At 42.7% G+C, this 16,972-nt stretch overlaps 1 protein-coding gene across 2 annotated transcripts; it reads right to left on the bottom strand.

The window, feature by feature from the left end:
- Positions 1–798: 798 nt before the first annotated feature.
- ZCCHC4 (zinc finger CCHC-type containing 4) lies at positions 799–15,513 on the bottom strand. 2 transcript variants are annotated; one of them, XM_081876351.1, is made up of 13 exons: positions 15,321–15,513; positions 12,576–12,694; positions 9,567–9,649; positions 7,873–8,148; positions 6,737–6,817; positions 5,908–5,980; positions 4,115–4,265; positions 3,735–3,835; positions 2,783–2,904; positions 2,524–2,599; positions 2,148–2,199; positions 1,364–1,520; positions 799–1,213 (listed from the first exon to the last, which is right to left on the bottom strand). In XM_081876351.1, the coding sequence occupies exons 1-13, from the start codon at positions 15,397–15,399 to the stop codon at positions 1,066–1,068; spliced, it is 1,518 nt and encodes a 505-aa protein (XP_081732477.1). In that variant the 5' UTR covers positions 15,400–15,513; the 3' UTR covers positions 799–1,065. The 2 variants fall into 2 exon arrangements, with proteins under 2 accessions (XP_081732477.1, XP_081732478.1); XM_081876352.1 differs by having other exon boundaries at positions 799–1,162; positions 15,321–15,510.
- Between the last annotated feature and the right edge of the window lie 1,459 nt (positions 15,514–16,972).

Raw genomic sequence — 16,972 nt, 5'->3', positions numbered from 1 at the left:
AAACACTTTCCATATCTCCTCAAAATCATTTCTCCTGCATATTCCCCGTCTTACCTTAATGGCACATGTTAATTTATCATTAATAGCTATATCCCACACCTCTTTATACCATTCTTCCATTTTGTATTCTGCTTGCCCCTTTCACTCCCTAGCTATCATAATTTGTCCAGCTGTCAATAAATTTGTGAGCAAGTCCTTCATAGTCTGTGAACCTTCCACCCCATTGTGGTGGACCTTTGGTCAGCTTTAAACCAGTGATTGCCATTATCTCCTTAAAAACCCTTTGCCAAAAAATTGTACATATGTACACCCCACCATATGTGAACATAATTCCCGGTTTCCTGACATCCCCTCCAACATAACACCAAATATTCATTGTTTATTTGATTTAATCTGACTGGTGTTAAATACCATCTCCAAACTAATTTATATTTTTTTTATTCTATGCAAGTAGATAAATAGGTACTGCTGCGGCAGGAAGGTAAATGGCGTTTCCATGCGCTTTGGTTTCCATCACAGTATCCCGTTGTGCCAGAATCGGTTTTGTCATGCTGGCCACGACCCTTAAGCTGTCTAAGGACAAATGCCGGCTCCCTTGGCCTGAAAGCGAGATGAGAGCCGCAAATCCCATAGTCACCTTTGACTGGACTTAATCATCCAGGGGTCCTTTACCCCTTTACCTCTTGCAATTCTTGATGTGCATCCTACTGCCTTGCTAGCTGCTTTGAAATATACTTTTTAGTAAGACATGAGCACAGTCGTTGAAGTCTCCGGAAAGGTAAGGAAACAAAGACAAAGTTTCATTTTGCAAAAATATATTAATATTTATAAAATATTAACTCAGTTACATTGTTGAAAGCGTTTATACACAGTGTGCTAAAAAGACTGTAATATTTATATTTATATATATATATTTCCACACATTTAGTGCATCAGAAAGAGTTGGTGTTTTGGTGACATTTGCAGAGTTGCAAAATATGGCCTCCGATTCAGTCAGATATTCAGTATCCAGATTAATATTTGGAGAACACTGAATGAAGGACTCGTGCAAACATAGCCCATAATTTATACTGCACTTCTCATCTTCTTTCCACCTATCGTTTTCGTAGCATTCGCATCCACCAACTTCTTCTTCTTCTTTTGCCTTGACTTTTTCCTGCCTCTGCAAAGCAAGGCAAATAATCTTGAGCACTGCATTTTCAGATCTATAGAACTGGTAATGTGAATTGCAATAAATAGCTGCCGGAGGGAAGATATTAAGAAGGGAGGTTTATAATCCCTCCCCTTAAAAATATATATATTCATAACCTTTATGGATGTTGACACTGTAAGTACACAGTAGATAATGGTAGGATGAACTTACTGGTGTATTCTCCTAACCACATGTAGATTAGGGCATGTGGCGCGTTTATGGTCTGTCGCTCCACAAATGAAACATCCCGTCTCAGATGCAGTGTCAGCATTCTTACAAGAGTGACTCGGCAGAGCACAGCGACCACAAACGCTGCAATGAATCCAAGCTGTGAAGGGGCGGGAAAAGTAACAAGGAAAATGTGTAAGTTGTTAAATTCTGTGAGAATTCCAGCCACTGGGATCATTTCCTGCAACCCTTAAGGGGAATACAGTGGTACCTCGGGTTACATACGCTTCAGGTTACATACGCTTCAGGTTACAGACTCCGCTAACCCAGAAATAGTGCTTCAGGTTAAGAACTTTGCTTCAGGATGAGAACAGAAATCGTGCACTGGCAGCACGGCGGCAGCGGGAGGCCCCATTAGCTAAAGTGGTGCTTCAGGTTAAGAACAGTTTCAGGTTAAGTACGGACCTCTGGAAAGAATTAAGTACTTAACCCGAGGTACCACTGTACGCTGTTCAGGTCTCTAGCCAGCCTAGGAAAGAGTGGGCAACAAAATTCAAAAGGAGCCATGTTCTTCCACAACACAGAAGAAAACTCTGGGCTGTAGAATCTTAAAATTGGAAGGGACCCCAGGGTCATCTAGTCCAACCCCGTCAAAGTCCCTTATTGATTAAGGGTATTTGTTTAGAGTCTGTCTTGTTGAGTATAGCTGCTTAACATTTTTAATAGTTTGAGCTTGATCTTTTTATTGCAAATTTTATGGTAAAAAGTGATCATTTGTAATACTTACAGGGTTTTACACATTTTTTGCAAAGGGAACAATGCGTCCAACGTCTCCCATCCTATTTGAAAAATAATAAAAGTTGTATATAGTTTAAAAATGGAAAAACTTAGCACTCCAGTTTTTAATTCTCTCCCCCCCCCCCGCTTTAATACAAATGTCCCCTTTTTCCTTGCACACATGGCATATCTTCCTTGACTAGAAGAGCAAAATTTTATTTTCTTTCTCGATATTCCTCTTACAGGCCACATTGTTAGAAAGAAATGTGCTAATCCAAAGTGGGCAAGTCTGTATCCCCTTGCAGTCACACAAAAATGCTATTCTGCAAGATACGTACTAAAGTTGAGGACCAAGTCTTGCTAAAACTCTTTCTAAACACACTTACTTTGGATGTGCACGAATCACAGATTTCACAGTGCTGGTTGTCTGAACTAACGTACCGCTGGCAGATGGAGCAAAACCTGGCAGACCCAGAAAACACAATTAAAATTCTTAGTCAGCTGTAAGGAATATTCACCATACAGCGCTACAAGTAAGTAAACAGATTTCTCAATAGGCCACACAAACACTTTGTAAACACTATTTTTTTATAAAGTAAAATTCAAAAACCTTTTAGCTCCACTCAGGTTAAACAAAAGCTGTACCTGTATCCTTCTTCCACAGGAAGCACTATCAAATGTGGTGAAATGTTGGTAAATATACGAACTGGGGACTGTTTACGACCCGTTTTTCCGTGCTTATAAAGGGCATGATTATCATAGTCCACCTAGAAAATAAAAGACAACAGAGTTGAAACACACTGAATAGCTTTTATCAGCTAAATTCCAAGTCAGGAAAAAGACCTCGTGTACATTTTCAATCTGTTCTCTACCTATGCTTATAATATTTAGAAGTCCAGTTCCCCAAACACAAGAAAAGAGCAAGATTAGGGTGCAGCTGTTTTCATATTTCAGTCCCATCAGTAGCTCCACTGAAAAGCCTGTCTAGAATGATAACGTTTGTGACTTTGGAGAGAGTGAAATATTCTGTATACCAGTAGTCTTCAGTCTTTTCAGAGGCTGGATCCCCCTTTACCCCAAAATAGATGGTGGGACAATTTTTTAAAAAAAAAAATTACAATGCATTTTTATAGTGGGTTCTTAAAGACCATTGCTCTACAGTGGTACCTCGGGTTACAGACACTTCAGGTTACAGACGCTTCAGGTTACAGACTCCGCTAACCCAGAAATAGTACCTCGGGTTAAGAACTTTGCTTCAGGATGAGAACAGAAATCGTGCTCCAGTGGCACGGCAGCAGCAGGAGGCCCCATTAGCTAAAGTGGTGCTTCAGGCTTAGAACAGTTTCAGGTTAAGAACGGACCTCCGGAATGAATTAAGTACTGAACCTGAGGTACCACTGTACATTGCCTCCCATTGCAGCACAAAAAGCATCATTCAGAACAGGAAATTCAAAGTGCCTTGACAATGGGTTTCATCTCATCCTAGCCAACACAAAGTAAATTACCAGATTCCATATCCACCATGAAATGACTAGCTTTAGAAAAAAGAATCCCCCTTTTTTTTAAACTTCACAATACTACTTCTCTGGGCCCATACCTGATAATCCAGCATACTGAAATTTGGGAAAAATTCAAGAATGCGTGACTCAAAGAAGTATGGAAATATCCAAAGTATGGGTAAGTTGTTGTCAACAGGATCTAGGAAAGCAAAGGGAATAAAAAATGTAGTTTTCATCACATAAAGGAACAGATAATAAAAATCTGCAAGTGCTGCCTGAAAGCACATAAACCTGTAAACAGTTTTGTAATGGCTGTTGTCCCTTGTTCTTCAGATAAAGCTTTAAAGGATGAGTACAAATGGCAAATATCGCCTGCATTGCTGCATTCTATTTGTCCAGCAAAGATATACCATTTGGAATTGGAAAAGCTGCCTTCATTTTTCTAATATCAAATTGATCGGAAATCAGAAATAGTTACCTGCACCTCCTGTTTGTCTCCACATTGCAATCAGCTTTTTGAAACTAAACGCCAAAGCTTCAACCAAGCCTCCAAAGGGAGGATCAGCCACCATGATGACGTCTTTCCCACTGTCCTCCTGCAAGAACTTCTCACATATCTCATAAGCAGCCTGCAAGAGATCAGAGACAACTTCCATTTCAAACTAAGTGGTGATCTGTCAGTTAACCTATAGGCATCACTTTGTAATCTCAGAAGTAGTGAAAAATGTTTCTAAGGCATGAATTTAAAAGTATGATATCCCTATACATTCTATTTACATGCAATTATGGCTGATTGCCGAAGAATTGATGCTTTTGAATTATGGTGCTGGAGGAGACTCTTGAGAGTCCCATGGGCTGCAAGAAGATCAAACCTCTCCATTCTGAAGGAAATCAGACCTGAGTGCTCACTGGAAGGACAGATCCTGAAGCTGAGGCTCCAGTACTTTGGCCACCTCATGAGAAGAGAAGACTCTCTGGAAAAGACCCTGATGTTGGGAAAGATGGAGGGCACAAGGAGAAGGGGACGACAGAGGACTAGATGGTTGGACAGTGTTCTCAAAGCTACCAGCATGAGTTTGACCAAACTGTGGGAGGCAGTGGAAGACAGGAGTGCCTGGCGTGCTCTGGTCCATGGGGTCACAAAGAGTCGGACACGACTAAACGACTAAACAACAACAACAATAGGGATGCAGGTGGCGCTGTGGTCTAAACCACAGAGCCTAGGCCTTGCCGATCGGAAGGTTGGTGGTAGGAAGGTAAACCTCTGGTGGGAAGGTAAACGGTGTTTCTGTGCACTGCTCCGGTTTTGCCAGAAGCGGCTTAGTCATGCTGGCCACATGACCCGGAAGTATCTGCGGACAAACGCCGGCTCCCTCGGCCTATAGAGCGAGATGAGCGCCGCAACCCCAGAGTCGTCCGCAACTGGACCTAACGGTCAGGGGTACCTTTACCTTTTTATGTGTAAGCATACATAACGGCTCTCTAGTGTGTGGATTAATTTTATTTGTTTTACACCTGCATTTTATTTGAGAGATATTTTTGCACTGTATTTTTCTTAAAACATTTAAGCTGCAATTCTATACATGCTAACCTAGGAATAAGCCCCACTCAACTCAGCTGGGCTTCCTTCTGAGTAGCCATGTACAGGGCTGCTCCTTGATGAGACGGGAGAAAAATGGAAAGAACAAACAAATGTCCATTGCATTGACTATGCAAGTCTTTGAATCCCCAATGAGCAGGTCCCCCCACAAAAGACCGCCTCTTTCCATATGAACCTACCTGGACCCCGAGATCATCTTCCGAGGCCCTCCTTCGTGTGCCTCCTTCTCGAAAGGTCCGGAGGGTGGCAACACGAAAACAGGGTCTTTTCTGCAGTGGCTCCCCATCTGTGGAATGCTCTCCCCAGGGAAGTTCGCCTGGCGCCTTCATTATGCACATTTAGGCGCCAGGCAAAAACGTTCCTTTTCAAACAGGCCTTTGGCTGATCCGATTTACATCCTATCTCCTTTTAAAATGTGGGTTTTTTGGGGGGGCTATTGGACTGTTGTTTTATTTTTATTAGGTATCTTGTGGTTTTATATCTTGATTTTATTCTGTGAGCCACCCTGAGACCCCCCGGCTATAGAGCGGTATACAAATTCAACCAATAAAATAAATAAATAACAATAAATATCTGCTTAGCTCCTAATGTTCATTCAAAGAAATGAGAGAAGTACTAGGTTCCACAAGTAGTATTCATAAAAAATTTCCCAGTATTTGGCTAGGCCTTACCTCTCCAGCAAAGAAATGGTGGTTAAACATGTTGTAATGGCAGAAGTCCTCCTCTGTATAAAACTGGGAGTACCTGTAAATTAATTATTCCCATTATATTAAAAAAAAAAAAAAGTCTGCCAAAATTGACTTGTTGCCTCAAGTCAGCATGTGAAATGGCCTCCGTTTCCTGTCTTCTCTGGCCTTAAAAGTTGCCACCTAGACTTCCATCAGGTTCCTTCTTCTCAGTGCCTTGTCATAGAATCACAGGTTTATAGAATTGGAAGGGCCCAGGAATCTCAACACGTGGTCTCCCATCCAATTTGAAACCACACCAGACCCTGCTTAGCTTTGCAGATGTGCTAGCGGTTCTGTTGCTGCATCACTAGGACTTTCTGCCCTTCTTTTCTCCCCTCACCTGACCTCCAGATACCTCTTCACTTCTCAAGGTCTATTCCTGCTCCTAGGGTCCATGTGACATTCTCAAAAGAGCTGACCGTTTCCCCATATCTCATAGATCAAGTCTACATCTACAGAGCAGAGGGGAAATAATCATTTATAATGAGTCGTAGCCAACTGCTGCACAAAGCAAAAGAATGCACATTATCAAAGTTGGTTGTTCGACAAAGTTGTGCAAAGAAGAATCAGTTGTTTCACAACAAGCTTCTGCTAGCACAACTGCTGCATTTTATTCCTTTTTTTTGCACAGCCTTTAAACTCTGCCACCTGCTAGCACAAGAGCTCTTCCGCTGGCAAACAGAGAACACTGACCACGGCCCATTGGCTAGATAAAATAAGCTTTGTGGTGGTTTTGATCAGAGGGGGGAAATAACTTTTAATAAAAGCTTACCTGAAATCAATATCTAACAAAAGGCTCTTAATGCAGATTTCCGGTTCCTGCGATGTTTGGAATTTGATGAATTCATGCAGCCTGGAAAGATTAACATGAACCATTTAAATGTAAGATACGTGAATATCAAGACAATACACAATGATACAGAATGTTCTATTTAAACATACGAGGACACCACCTATTCCCCCCCCCCAAAAATAAAGCCATGAAGCCCATTACTATATAAGTAACAGGATACAAGCAATTCTTTACGTAACTGGAGGGATACGTAAGCAGAGGTACAATCATTTTAAGGTTTTGTTTCATTAGCATCCAACACTGAATGTGGGAACATCCCGTGGGCTCTGCTAATGCTTCTGGCAAGGATCCAAAGCCACTTTTCCATTACTCAAAAGAAGGAAGTGCTATTTACTTCAATGACGTTGTTTTAGAAGTAAGTCACAATCCCTTATCTGTTTAAGCAACGCCAAATGCCTCAAGACTACGCCTTTTAGAACCCTAAAGATTAAGGAAAAGGGACCCCTGACTATTAGGTCCAGTCGTGACCGACTCCGGGGTTGCAGCGTTCTTCTCGCTTTATTGGCCAAGGGAGCCAGCGTGCAGCTTCCGGGTCATGTGGCCAGCATGACTAAGCCGCTTCTGGAGAACCAGAGCAGCGCACGGAAACGCCGTTTACCTTCCCGCTGGAGCGGTACCTATTTATCTACTTGCACTTGGACGTGCTTTTGAACTGCTAGGTTGGCAGGGGCAGGGACCGAGCAACGAGAGCTCACCCCGTCGCGGGGATTCAAACCGCCGACCTTTTGATCAGCAAGTCCTAGGCTCTGTGGTTTAACCCACAGCGCCACCCGCGTCCCGTTTTGAACCCTAATAGGTACCAATTTCCAGGTCCCACTGGAACCAATACAGTGGTACCTCCAGCTGCGCACGGGATCCATTCCGGAGCTCCGGTCGGATCCCAAGGAATTCACAACCGGAGGTGCCTGTTCTGCACATGCACACGGTGCGTAACGCGCTTGCACGCATGCGCAAGCAGCGAAACCTGGAAAAATACTTCTGGGTTTGCCATGTTCGCCTCCTGAAGGATACGCAATCAGAGGTGTGCGTATCCAGAGATACCACTGTATACTCACCTTGGGGTGCCAACACAAAGCACCCTTTTAAAACCCAGCGTAGTGATAAGGTCCAGCAGGAACTGGCAGCTTCTCTCAGTGAACAAGTATTGTGCGTTTGTCTTCTTATTCTCCAGAGGGATGAGGAGCTGGCTGGGCCTTTGCAGATGGGCAACAGAGACGTCACTAAGGACCTGATGGCCCAGGTGTCTTCCCCACTCTGATGGCAACAGCAGCAGCTGGCATTCTCTGCAAAACCTCCTTTCCGACTGTGGCAACGCTACATACTCCTTGTACCTTATATTTGAACACAAATTGGAAATCCATCACAGAGCTGTAACAGCATTTGATTGCCTTCGTTCTCCGTTAGCCTCACTTCCAACTCCTTACCCTAAGAGTGTCTCTCCACCCATCTAGATCAGGGGTAGGCAAACGAAGGCCCGTGGGCCGGATCCGGCCCAATCGCCTTCTCAATCCGGCCCACGGACAGCCTGGGAATCAGTGTGTTTTTACATGAGTAGAATGTGTGCTTTTATTTAAAATGCATCTCTGGGTTATTTGTGGGGCCTGCCTGGTGTTTTTACATGAGTAGAATGTGTCCTTTTATGTAAAATGCACCTCTGGGTTATTTGTGGGGCACAGGAATTCATTCATTATTTTTTCAAAATATACGCCGGCCTACGACATGGTCTGAGGGACAGTGGACCGGCCCACGGCTGGAAAAGGTTGCTGACCCCTGATCTAGATGAACTCTGCTTGTGCATGCTAAAGTTGAGATTCTTTGCGGGGAGCCGGTGATCTACCAGTGATCTACCACAGACATCCAGTGATCTACTGGGTAGATCACGATCTACCTGTTGGACGTACCTGGTCTAAGATAAAATTATATGGAAATGATATATCAATGGTATCTAACACCGAGGAAGTTGGCAGAAATGCACAAATCTAAATCAAATAAGTGTTGGAAATGTAATGAGAAAGAAAGTTCTTTCTATCATATGTGGTGTCCTTATAGTAAGGTCAAAGCTTACTGGGAAATGATATATAATGAAATGAAAAGGATGTTTAAAATAACCTTTGTAAAAAAAACTCAGACGCTTTTCTTTTGGGAATTATAGGGACAGAACTACCTGAAATGTATAGAAACTTATTTATGTATGCTACTGCAGCAGCAAGAACCTCGGGTTACATAAGCTTCAGGTTACAGACTCCGCTAACCCAGAAATAGTGCTTCAGGTTAAGAACTTTGCTTCAGGATGAATAAGAACTTACCAGGAGAATAAGAAATCACGAAAACATGAATGAAAACGGTTAATTGAATATTTACAGATTATTGTAACAACCTGCGGCTTTGTAAGAGAATGTATTTAAAGAAGATGAATAAATGAGCAAATTAAGTTAATCTGGATATGCAGAAGGTATTGAAAATAAATTTAAGGAACCGCAGAAAGAGGGGGATGGAAGTCGAGTTTTGAAATGTCAAAATGAATGTAAAATTAGTGAAATGTATAAAACTAGTGAAATGTATAAACTTGAAAAGTACAAATAAATAAACAAAAGATTCCCTGGAGCAAAGAGGGGGAAATTCCTTTCTGCAAGGAGAAATCTCTTGCACTAGGCAGTACAGGAACACCAAATACTACCCCTGGTTTTTTGTTTTTTTAAAAAAAAGGAATACTGATTCATTCAAATAAAAATAATAATTGTATAGGTACCTCTCTACATTGTCTCTGTGAGATAATAATGGTTGATGGCGTTGGTTGTATATTTCCCGTGCTGAAAGTCTAGCTTCTGATACCTGAGGAAAACGTGTATGAAATATACGTAGAAAATTCAATATTTACATATTTACAATACATAAAATATTTATCACAAACAGATACGGTTTTTGAGAATTCAGTCCGGCTCAAGTTTCAAATTTTTCTCTCCGAATCTATGGCCCACTCAGAAATTTTAAAAATCCAAATTTTGCCTCATAGTAGTCCTCAGTACTGCATACTTAAGTGTTTGCTTCATTTGGGAAGAAGAACTACTGGGTTGTTTTTGCTTTTATTTGGATTATGTATTTTGTGGCTTTATATTCTCATTTTATCCTGTGAACCGCCCTGAGACCTGCGGATATAGGGTGGTATACAAATTTAATTTAATAATAATAACAATAATAATAATGCAAAATGTGGATTTTTTGCTGAATGACTGAAACATGAATTCAGATGTGCACATTCACTCTGGTTCTTTCTTCTAAAATCTTCAGCCAATTTTCCCCTCTTCTCCCCTTCTTTTATGTCCATCTCTGCCAATGACACACAGCTTAAAAAAACACTACCGAGCACTGCTTTTTTCCTGGGGGTACGCATACCCCTGAACCTTTTGTGAATCTAAGTTTGGCCTCATTGAGGGGCAGTATTTCAATATGAGTAGAAAAATGAGAGTACCCCTAAACTTTTTTTTAAGAAAAAAAGCACTGCCACTGAGTATTCTTTAGAGTACCTAGTTCTCATATGGACACACTACTATAGTATGAATTCCTGCGGTTCTGCAATATACCATACTTTTCGCACCATAGGACGCACCGGACAATAGGACGCACCTTGTTTTAGAGGGGGGAGAACAAGAAGAAAATAATCCCCCTCTCTGCTCAGTGCCCCTTCAGCGAAGTGGCAGGAGGCGCTGCTCAGAGAGGGGGAGAATTTTCCCCCTCTAAAACAAGGTGCCATTTAAGCATCCAGGCGGCTACCTTGGAAGCCTGGAGAGCGGGAGAGGGATCAGTGCACACTGACCCCTCTCGCTCTCCAGGCTTCAGGTTCCTTTCGACCTGCTCTTTGGGGCTGGCGGGGGGAAGCCCACCACCAGCCCCAAAGAGCAGGTCGGGGAGCAGCGGAAAGCCTCTAAGGCTTCTTTAGTCCCGCACGCGCTCTCCCAGCTGGAGAGCCGCGTGTCACCTCTCCAGCCGGGAGAGGGTAAGCGGGGCTATGGCGTCTTCGCTCCATAGGACGCACACACATTTCCCCTTCATTTTTGAAGGGGAAAAAGTGTGTCCTATAGAGCGAAAAATCATAGAATCATAGAGTTGGAAGAGACTACAAGGGCCATCGAGTCCAACCCCCTGCCAAGCAGGAAACACCATCAGAGCACTCCTGACATATGGTTGTCAAGCCTCTGCTTAAAGACCTCCAAAGAAGGAGACTCCACCACACTCCTTGGCAGCAAATTCCACTGTCGAACAGCTCTTACTGTCAGGAAGTTCTTCCTAATGTTTAGGTGGAATCTTTTTTCTTGTAGTTTGGAACCATTGCTCCGTGTCTGCTTCTCTGGAGCAGCAGAAAACAACCTTTCTCCCTCCTCTATGTGACATCCTTTTATATATTTGAACATGGCCATCATATCACCCCTTAACCTCCTCTTCTCCAGGCTAAACATGCCCAGCTCCCTTAGCCGTTCCTCATAAGGCATCGTTTCCAGGCCTTTGACCATTTTGGTTGCCCTCCTCTGGACACGTTCCAGTTTGTCAGTGTCCTTCTTGAACTGTGGTGCCCAGAACTGGACACAGTACTCCAGGTGAATACGGTACTTAACTGTCCAGCTGTATTGGTGAACAAAATTCCAGCAATATGTAGATACCAACATATAAAGATACCAGCTATATATCACACCTTAACATTTATGAGGAAGTCTCTTGAGCTGGATCCAGAATGCAATCCTAATCCCATTTAAAATCGAGCTGTTCTTAATGCTTTGAGAAGACCTGTTGAAATCAGTGAGATGACTCAGTCATGCCTACCTTAAATCACATTGATTTCAATCAGGGTGGATAAAAATCAATGATTTTCTTTAAAAAAAAATTTTAAAAATGGATTTTTAAAAAAATTAAATTGGATTTTTAAATTAAAATGCTTTTGGAGGAAAAATCATTCCAAAGATAGTTTTCTATTTAAGTTACATTGTAGTCCAAAGGCTATTCATCAGGAAATAAGGATTTGTTTTAAGTTTTTCATGTGTGCTAAAACTCAAGTTTAAAAATAAAATATAAAATTAACTACATCAGTTAACAAACATGGTTGTTGTTGTTGTTGTTGTTTAGTTGTGTCCGACTCTTCGTGACCCCATGGACCAGAGCACGCTATAATGTTAATGTTTTAGTTAAATACATTGTTATTAAGGAAATGATTATTTTTCTCCTTCCAATAAAGTACAGCAGAAAAGTTGTCAAACTATAAACAGTTAACATTAAATCTCACAATAATTTCATAATTATCTATGTATTTCTAATAGTATAGCCAAATCAGTAATTTTTGATATAATTGTAAAAACTGCTCTGAAAATTTATTATTCCAAAAATGGAACCTACATCTGGTGTAAATACTAAGCTTATACCATCAAGAATGAGTCTTTCTGTAAAAAAAATGATTTAAATCAAGTCTTACTGACTACTGATTTAAATCGTGATTTAAATTGATTTATTTTAAATCAAATCCACCCTGATTTCAATGGGTCTAAGTATGATTGTATCTGGATCTCACCCTACGATTCCACTCCTTAGCAAGCTCTTTGCTCACCAGAACTCTACAAACTGAGAATGCAAACCACAGTTAAATACTGTGTGTGCTTAATCCTCTAACGTAAATCAATGCAATTTAAGGGTGTTCAAATTTGGTGTTTGGACAACGTTCTTGAGGATTAAATGTATCAACCGTACTGTTAAAACCTTTATTCTTTCAGTATACCTTTTCATCTTCCCACTGAAAAAAGTTACAGTCTCTTCTTTCTCTGCAAGCAGAGCAAGCGTAAAATCTTCTTCCCTCTTCTTTCCCTCGAACAATCTTTGCAAACAGAAGGGTGGGGCCTAAAAGAGAAAAGCATTGAAAGATCTATATTCCGAAAACACTGGAATTATTTTTTTCGGGGGGGGGGGGATAATAGAATCTTCCAACAAGCAATTGCAATAGTCAATGTTTGAGACTGATAACAAAAATGAACTTAAGGTGACGCCCCAATGAATCAGACGACGTTTGTAGGTTTGCAAGAAGTTTTGTGAGGAGTATTGTGGGAATTATTGCAAAAATGGATAAGGGGGAGGAGGATTAGTTATGATAATTAAAGGGAATAAGAAGTTAAGAAATGCATAAGAAGCGGTTAAAATGGTGGATCATCAGAGGTGCTGAGGGAAGTCCAAAAAAAGATTGTATAAATGATGAAGCTTTGTGGTATGTATGATAATTTATATGTTAAAATTAATAAAAATTATTATTAAAAAAAGAAGAAGGTGAAGCCGCCTTGAGCCCCTAGGGAGGAAAGGCACCCGGGGTGCAAAGGTGACAATTATATGGATAGGCGAGATTTGCCCGGGGTGGAGGAAGAAAGCGGAAGAAAAGTGGGATGCAGCATGCAGCCATTGTTAAAGATGGGGAGAAATAATAATAATAATAATAATAATAATAATAATAATAATAATAATAATATAATTTATTATTTATACCCCGCCCATCTGGCTGAGTTTCCCCAGCCACCCTGGGCGGCTCCCAATCAAGTATTAAAAACAATACAGCGTTAAATATTAAAAACTTCCCTAAACAGGGCTGCCTTCAGATGTCTTTTAAAGATAGGATAGCTGCTTATTTCCTTCACATCTGAAGGGAGGGTGTTCCACATGGTGGGTGCCACTACCGAGAAGGCCCTGTGTCTGGTTCCCTGTAACCTCACTTCTCGCAATGAGGGAACCGCAAGAAGGCCCTCGGAGCTGGACCTCAGTGTCTGGGCTGAACGATGGGGGTGGAGACGCTCCTTCAGATATACTGGACCAAGGCCGTTTAGGGCTTTAAAGGTCAGCACCAACACTTTGAATTGGGCTCGGAAACGTACTGGGAGCCCATGTAGATCTTTCAGGACCAGTGTTATATGGTCTTGGCAGCCACTCCCAGTCCCCAGTCTAGCTGCCGCATTCTGGATTAGTTGCAGTTTCCGGGTCACCTTCAAAGGTAGCCCCACGTAGAGCGCATTGCAGTAGTCCAAGCGGAACATAACTAGCTTCCTCAAGCTCAGCCCTCCAGATGTTTTTGGCCTACAGCTCCCATGATCCCTAGCTAGCAGGATCAGTGGTCAGGGATGCTGGGAATTGTAGTCTCAAATCATCTGGAGGGACGAGTTTGAGTACGCCTGCTCTAGCCTACCTCGCAGGGCTGTTGCAAGGGGGAAACGGGGAGGCGCGTAGCTGAAGGTTAAGCCGCCTTGGAGGCTGCATATTGTCTCCCTGCTTATTGTCTCCCTGCTTATTTAACTTATATGCAGAATTCATCATGCGAAAGGCTGGGCTGGATGAATCCCAAGCCGGAATCAAGATTGCCGGAAGAAATATCAACAACCTCAGATATGCAGATGACACAACCTTGATGGCAGAAAGTGAGGAGGAATTAAAGAACCTTTTAATGAGGGTGAAAGAGGAGAGCGCAAAATAGGAGCTGAAGCTCAACATTAAAAAAACGAAGCTCATGGCCACTGGGCCCATCACCTCCTGGCAAATAGAAGGGGAAGAAATGGAGGCAGTGAGAGATTTTACTTTCTTGGGCTCCATGATCACTGCAGATGGTGACAGCAGTCACGAAATTAAAAGATGCCTGCTCCTTGGGAGAAAGGCGATGGCAAACCTAGACAGCGTCTTAAAAAGCAGAGACATCACCTTGCCAACAAAGGTCCGTATAGTTAAAGCCATGGTTTTCCCAGTAGTGATGTATGGAAGTGAGAGCTGGACCATAAAGAAGGCTGATCGCTGAAGAATTGATGCTTTTGAATTATGGTGCTGGAGGAGACTCTTGCCAGTCCCATGGACTGCAAGAAGATCAAACCTATTCATTCTGAAGGAAATCAGCCCTGAGTGCTCACTGGAAGGACAGAACGTGAAGCTGAGACTCCAATAATTTGGCCACCTCAGGAGAAGAGAAGACTCCCTGGAAAAGACCCTGATCTTGGGAAAGATGGAGGGCACAAGGAGAAGGGGACGACAGAGGACAAGATGGTTGGACAATGTTCTTGAAGCTACCAGCATGAGTTTGACCAAACTGCGGGAGGCAGTGGAAGACAGGAGTGCCTGGCGTGCTCTGGTCCAGGGGGTCATGAAGAGTTGGATGCAATTAAACGACTAAAGAACAACAACAAGCCGCCTTGAGCTCCTGGGGAGGAAAGGCGGCGTGCAAAGGCGAGATTTGCCCAGGTGGGGAAGAAAGCGGAAGAAAAGTGGGATTTTTTTTTTTTAATAGTATTTATTAAGAGTTTCCAATTATAACAATATAAAAAAACAAAACATCCAAATTTAAGATCTTATTTTCCATAACATCTTTCCAGGACTTCCCCTTCCCTCCCCCTCTTATATTCCAATTCTTACAAATAAAATCAGCAATTTATTATCCCAAATTTTAAGAAAAGTGGGATTTGCAGCATGCAGCCATCGTTAAATATGGAGAGAAAGGGCGACTCACCGTGGGGGCAGCGGGGAGCTGGGCTGGAGGGGTCCCGATCCAGCACCACCGCCACCCCGGGGCGCTGCCCGTCCTCCATCGTGCTTTCCCCCCGGGCGGCTCTTCCTCTCCCCAATTGCAGGCGGAGCCAAATGCAAATGGCCGACAAGCGGCTGATCCCTCACTCCGCCCTTTTCGGGTGTGTTTTAGTTTCTTGCCTTCCCCGATCCCCACCCCACTCCTCGCCATTTCGCACCCCTTGCGCGCGCGAAACACGAACGACCCTGCCAGGGAGGTCAAGGCTCGGACAGGCAGCGACCGCAAGGCTAAGCGAGAAAGAGAGGAGGATTCGAACTCAAGCCTCCCCGAACACCCTGGATCTTCAGCGCCTTTTTTTAGCGCCCGAGCCGCACGCTGCCTCTCCGCCTCTCGGAGGAGGCAGCTCCCTCCGACGCAACAGGAACGAGAGTTAGGCTCTCTTATTTTTCCTAGCTCTAGGATTTATTCCTCTCTCTATACTTTTCATATCTCTAGGGTTTATTTACCTTTGCCTATCGATAGGATTTATTCTTCTCTCTATTTTTTTCCTATCTCTAGGGTTTATTCCTCTCTCTATCTTTTCCTCCCTATCTCTAGGATTTATTCTTCTCTCTCTATTTTTCCTATCTGTAGGATTTATTCCTCTATCTTTTCTTCCCTATCTCTAGGATTTATTCTTCCCTCTATATTTTTCCTATCTCTAGGGTTTATTCCTCTATCTTTTCTTCCCTATCTCTAGAATATATTCCTCTCTCTCTATTTTTCCTATCTGTAGGATTTATTCCTCTCTCTATCTTTTTCCTATCTCTAGATCTATTCCTCTCTATCTTTTTTTCCAATCTCTAGAATTTATTCCTCTATATTTTTTCTTATCTCTAGGATTTATTCCTCTCTCTATCTTTTTCCTATCTCTAGGAGCTATTCCTCTCTCTATTCCCCCCTCCCCCAATCTCTGTCTTTGGCTTCCCAGCGAAACCAAGCGTGGATGAGGATGAGAAAAGAAGATTGGTAGATCTCCAAACTAAGCAGGCTTTCCCAAACATAGGGTTGCTCCAGGTGTTTTTTTTTCTGACCACAATTCCCATCATCCCTGACCCTTGGTCCTGCTAGCTAAGGATGATGGGAGTTGTAGTCCAAAAAAAAGCTATAGAACCAGGTTTGGGAAACCCTGGTTTAGATTTGTGTGTGCATGCCCTGCCGCTTAGTTTCCTGCCTGATTTTTTAAAATGCACCTTTTGTTTCCTTTTTCATCTCTACCCCCGCCCCCCCCACCATATCTTGTTGAACTGAAATATTTTCTATTCCTGCCTGATTTGAAGACTGTAGCAGACAGTGGGCCGTGGGCTGCTTACACCCAGCAGGAGCCAGAGGTGGTCAACGATTTTGTTGACCTGGGCTCCTCCATTTACACTGAGAAGTCCTCTTGTATTTAAAACACAGGCACTCAGACCAAGAGACCTGTTGCTTTGGGGAAGAGTTGTCCAAACAAGGTTGCCAGCTCCTGCTGTCCCATCTTGTCTCAGTCACTAAACAGGTGTGAACATATCACTAGTACTTTCCTCCAGGCGGGTGCAGCTTGATACCTTATTGCAGGCATGTCCAACAGGTAGATGGCGATCTACCGGTAGATCACT

This window comes from Podarcis erhardii, assembly GCF_964252035.2.
Source record: "Podarcis erhardii genome assembly, chromosome: 9".
NCBI classification, from domain to species: domain Eukaryota; kingdom Metazoa; phylum Chordata; class Lepidosauria; order Squamata; family Lacertidae; genus Podarcis; species Podarcis erhardii.
The sequence above is the reverse complement of the archived record's forward strand: the minus strand, read 5'-3'. Positions and strand labels throughout refer to the sequence as shown.

Coding starts and splice junctions, on each gene's coding strand:
- ZCCHC4 (XM_081876351.1), bottom strand. CDS start 15,399: ATGGAGGACGGGCAGCGCCCCGGGGTGGCGGTGGTGCTGGATCGGGAC. Junction 4,266..5,907: donor ACCATTTCTTTGCTGGAGAG/GTAAGGCCTAGC, acceptor GATCTCTTGCAG/GCTGCTTATGAGATATGTGA. Junction 2,600..2,782: donor CCTGTGGAAGAAGGATACAG/GTACAGCTTTTG, acceptor TGGGTCTGCCAG/GTTTTGCTCCATCTGCCAGC.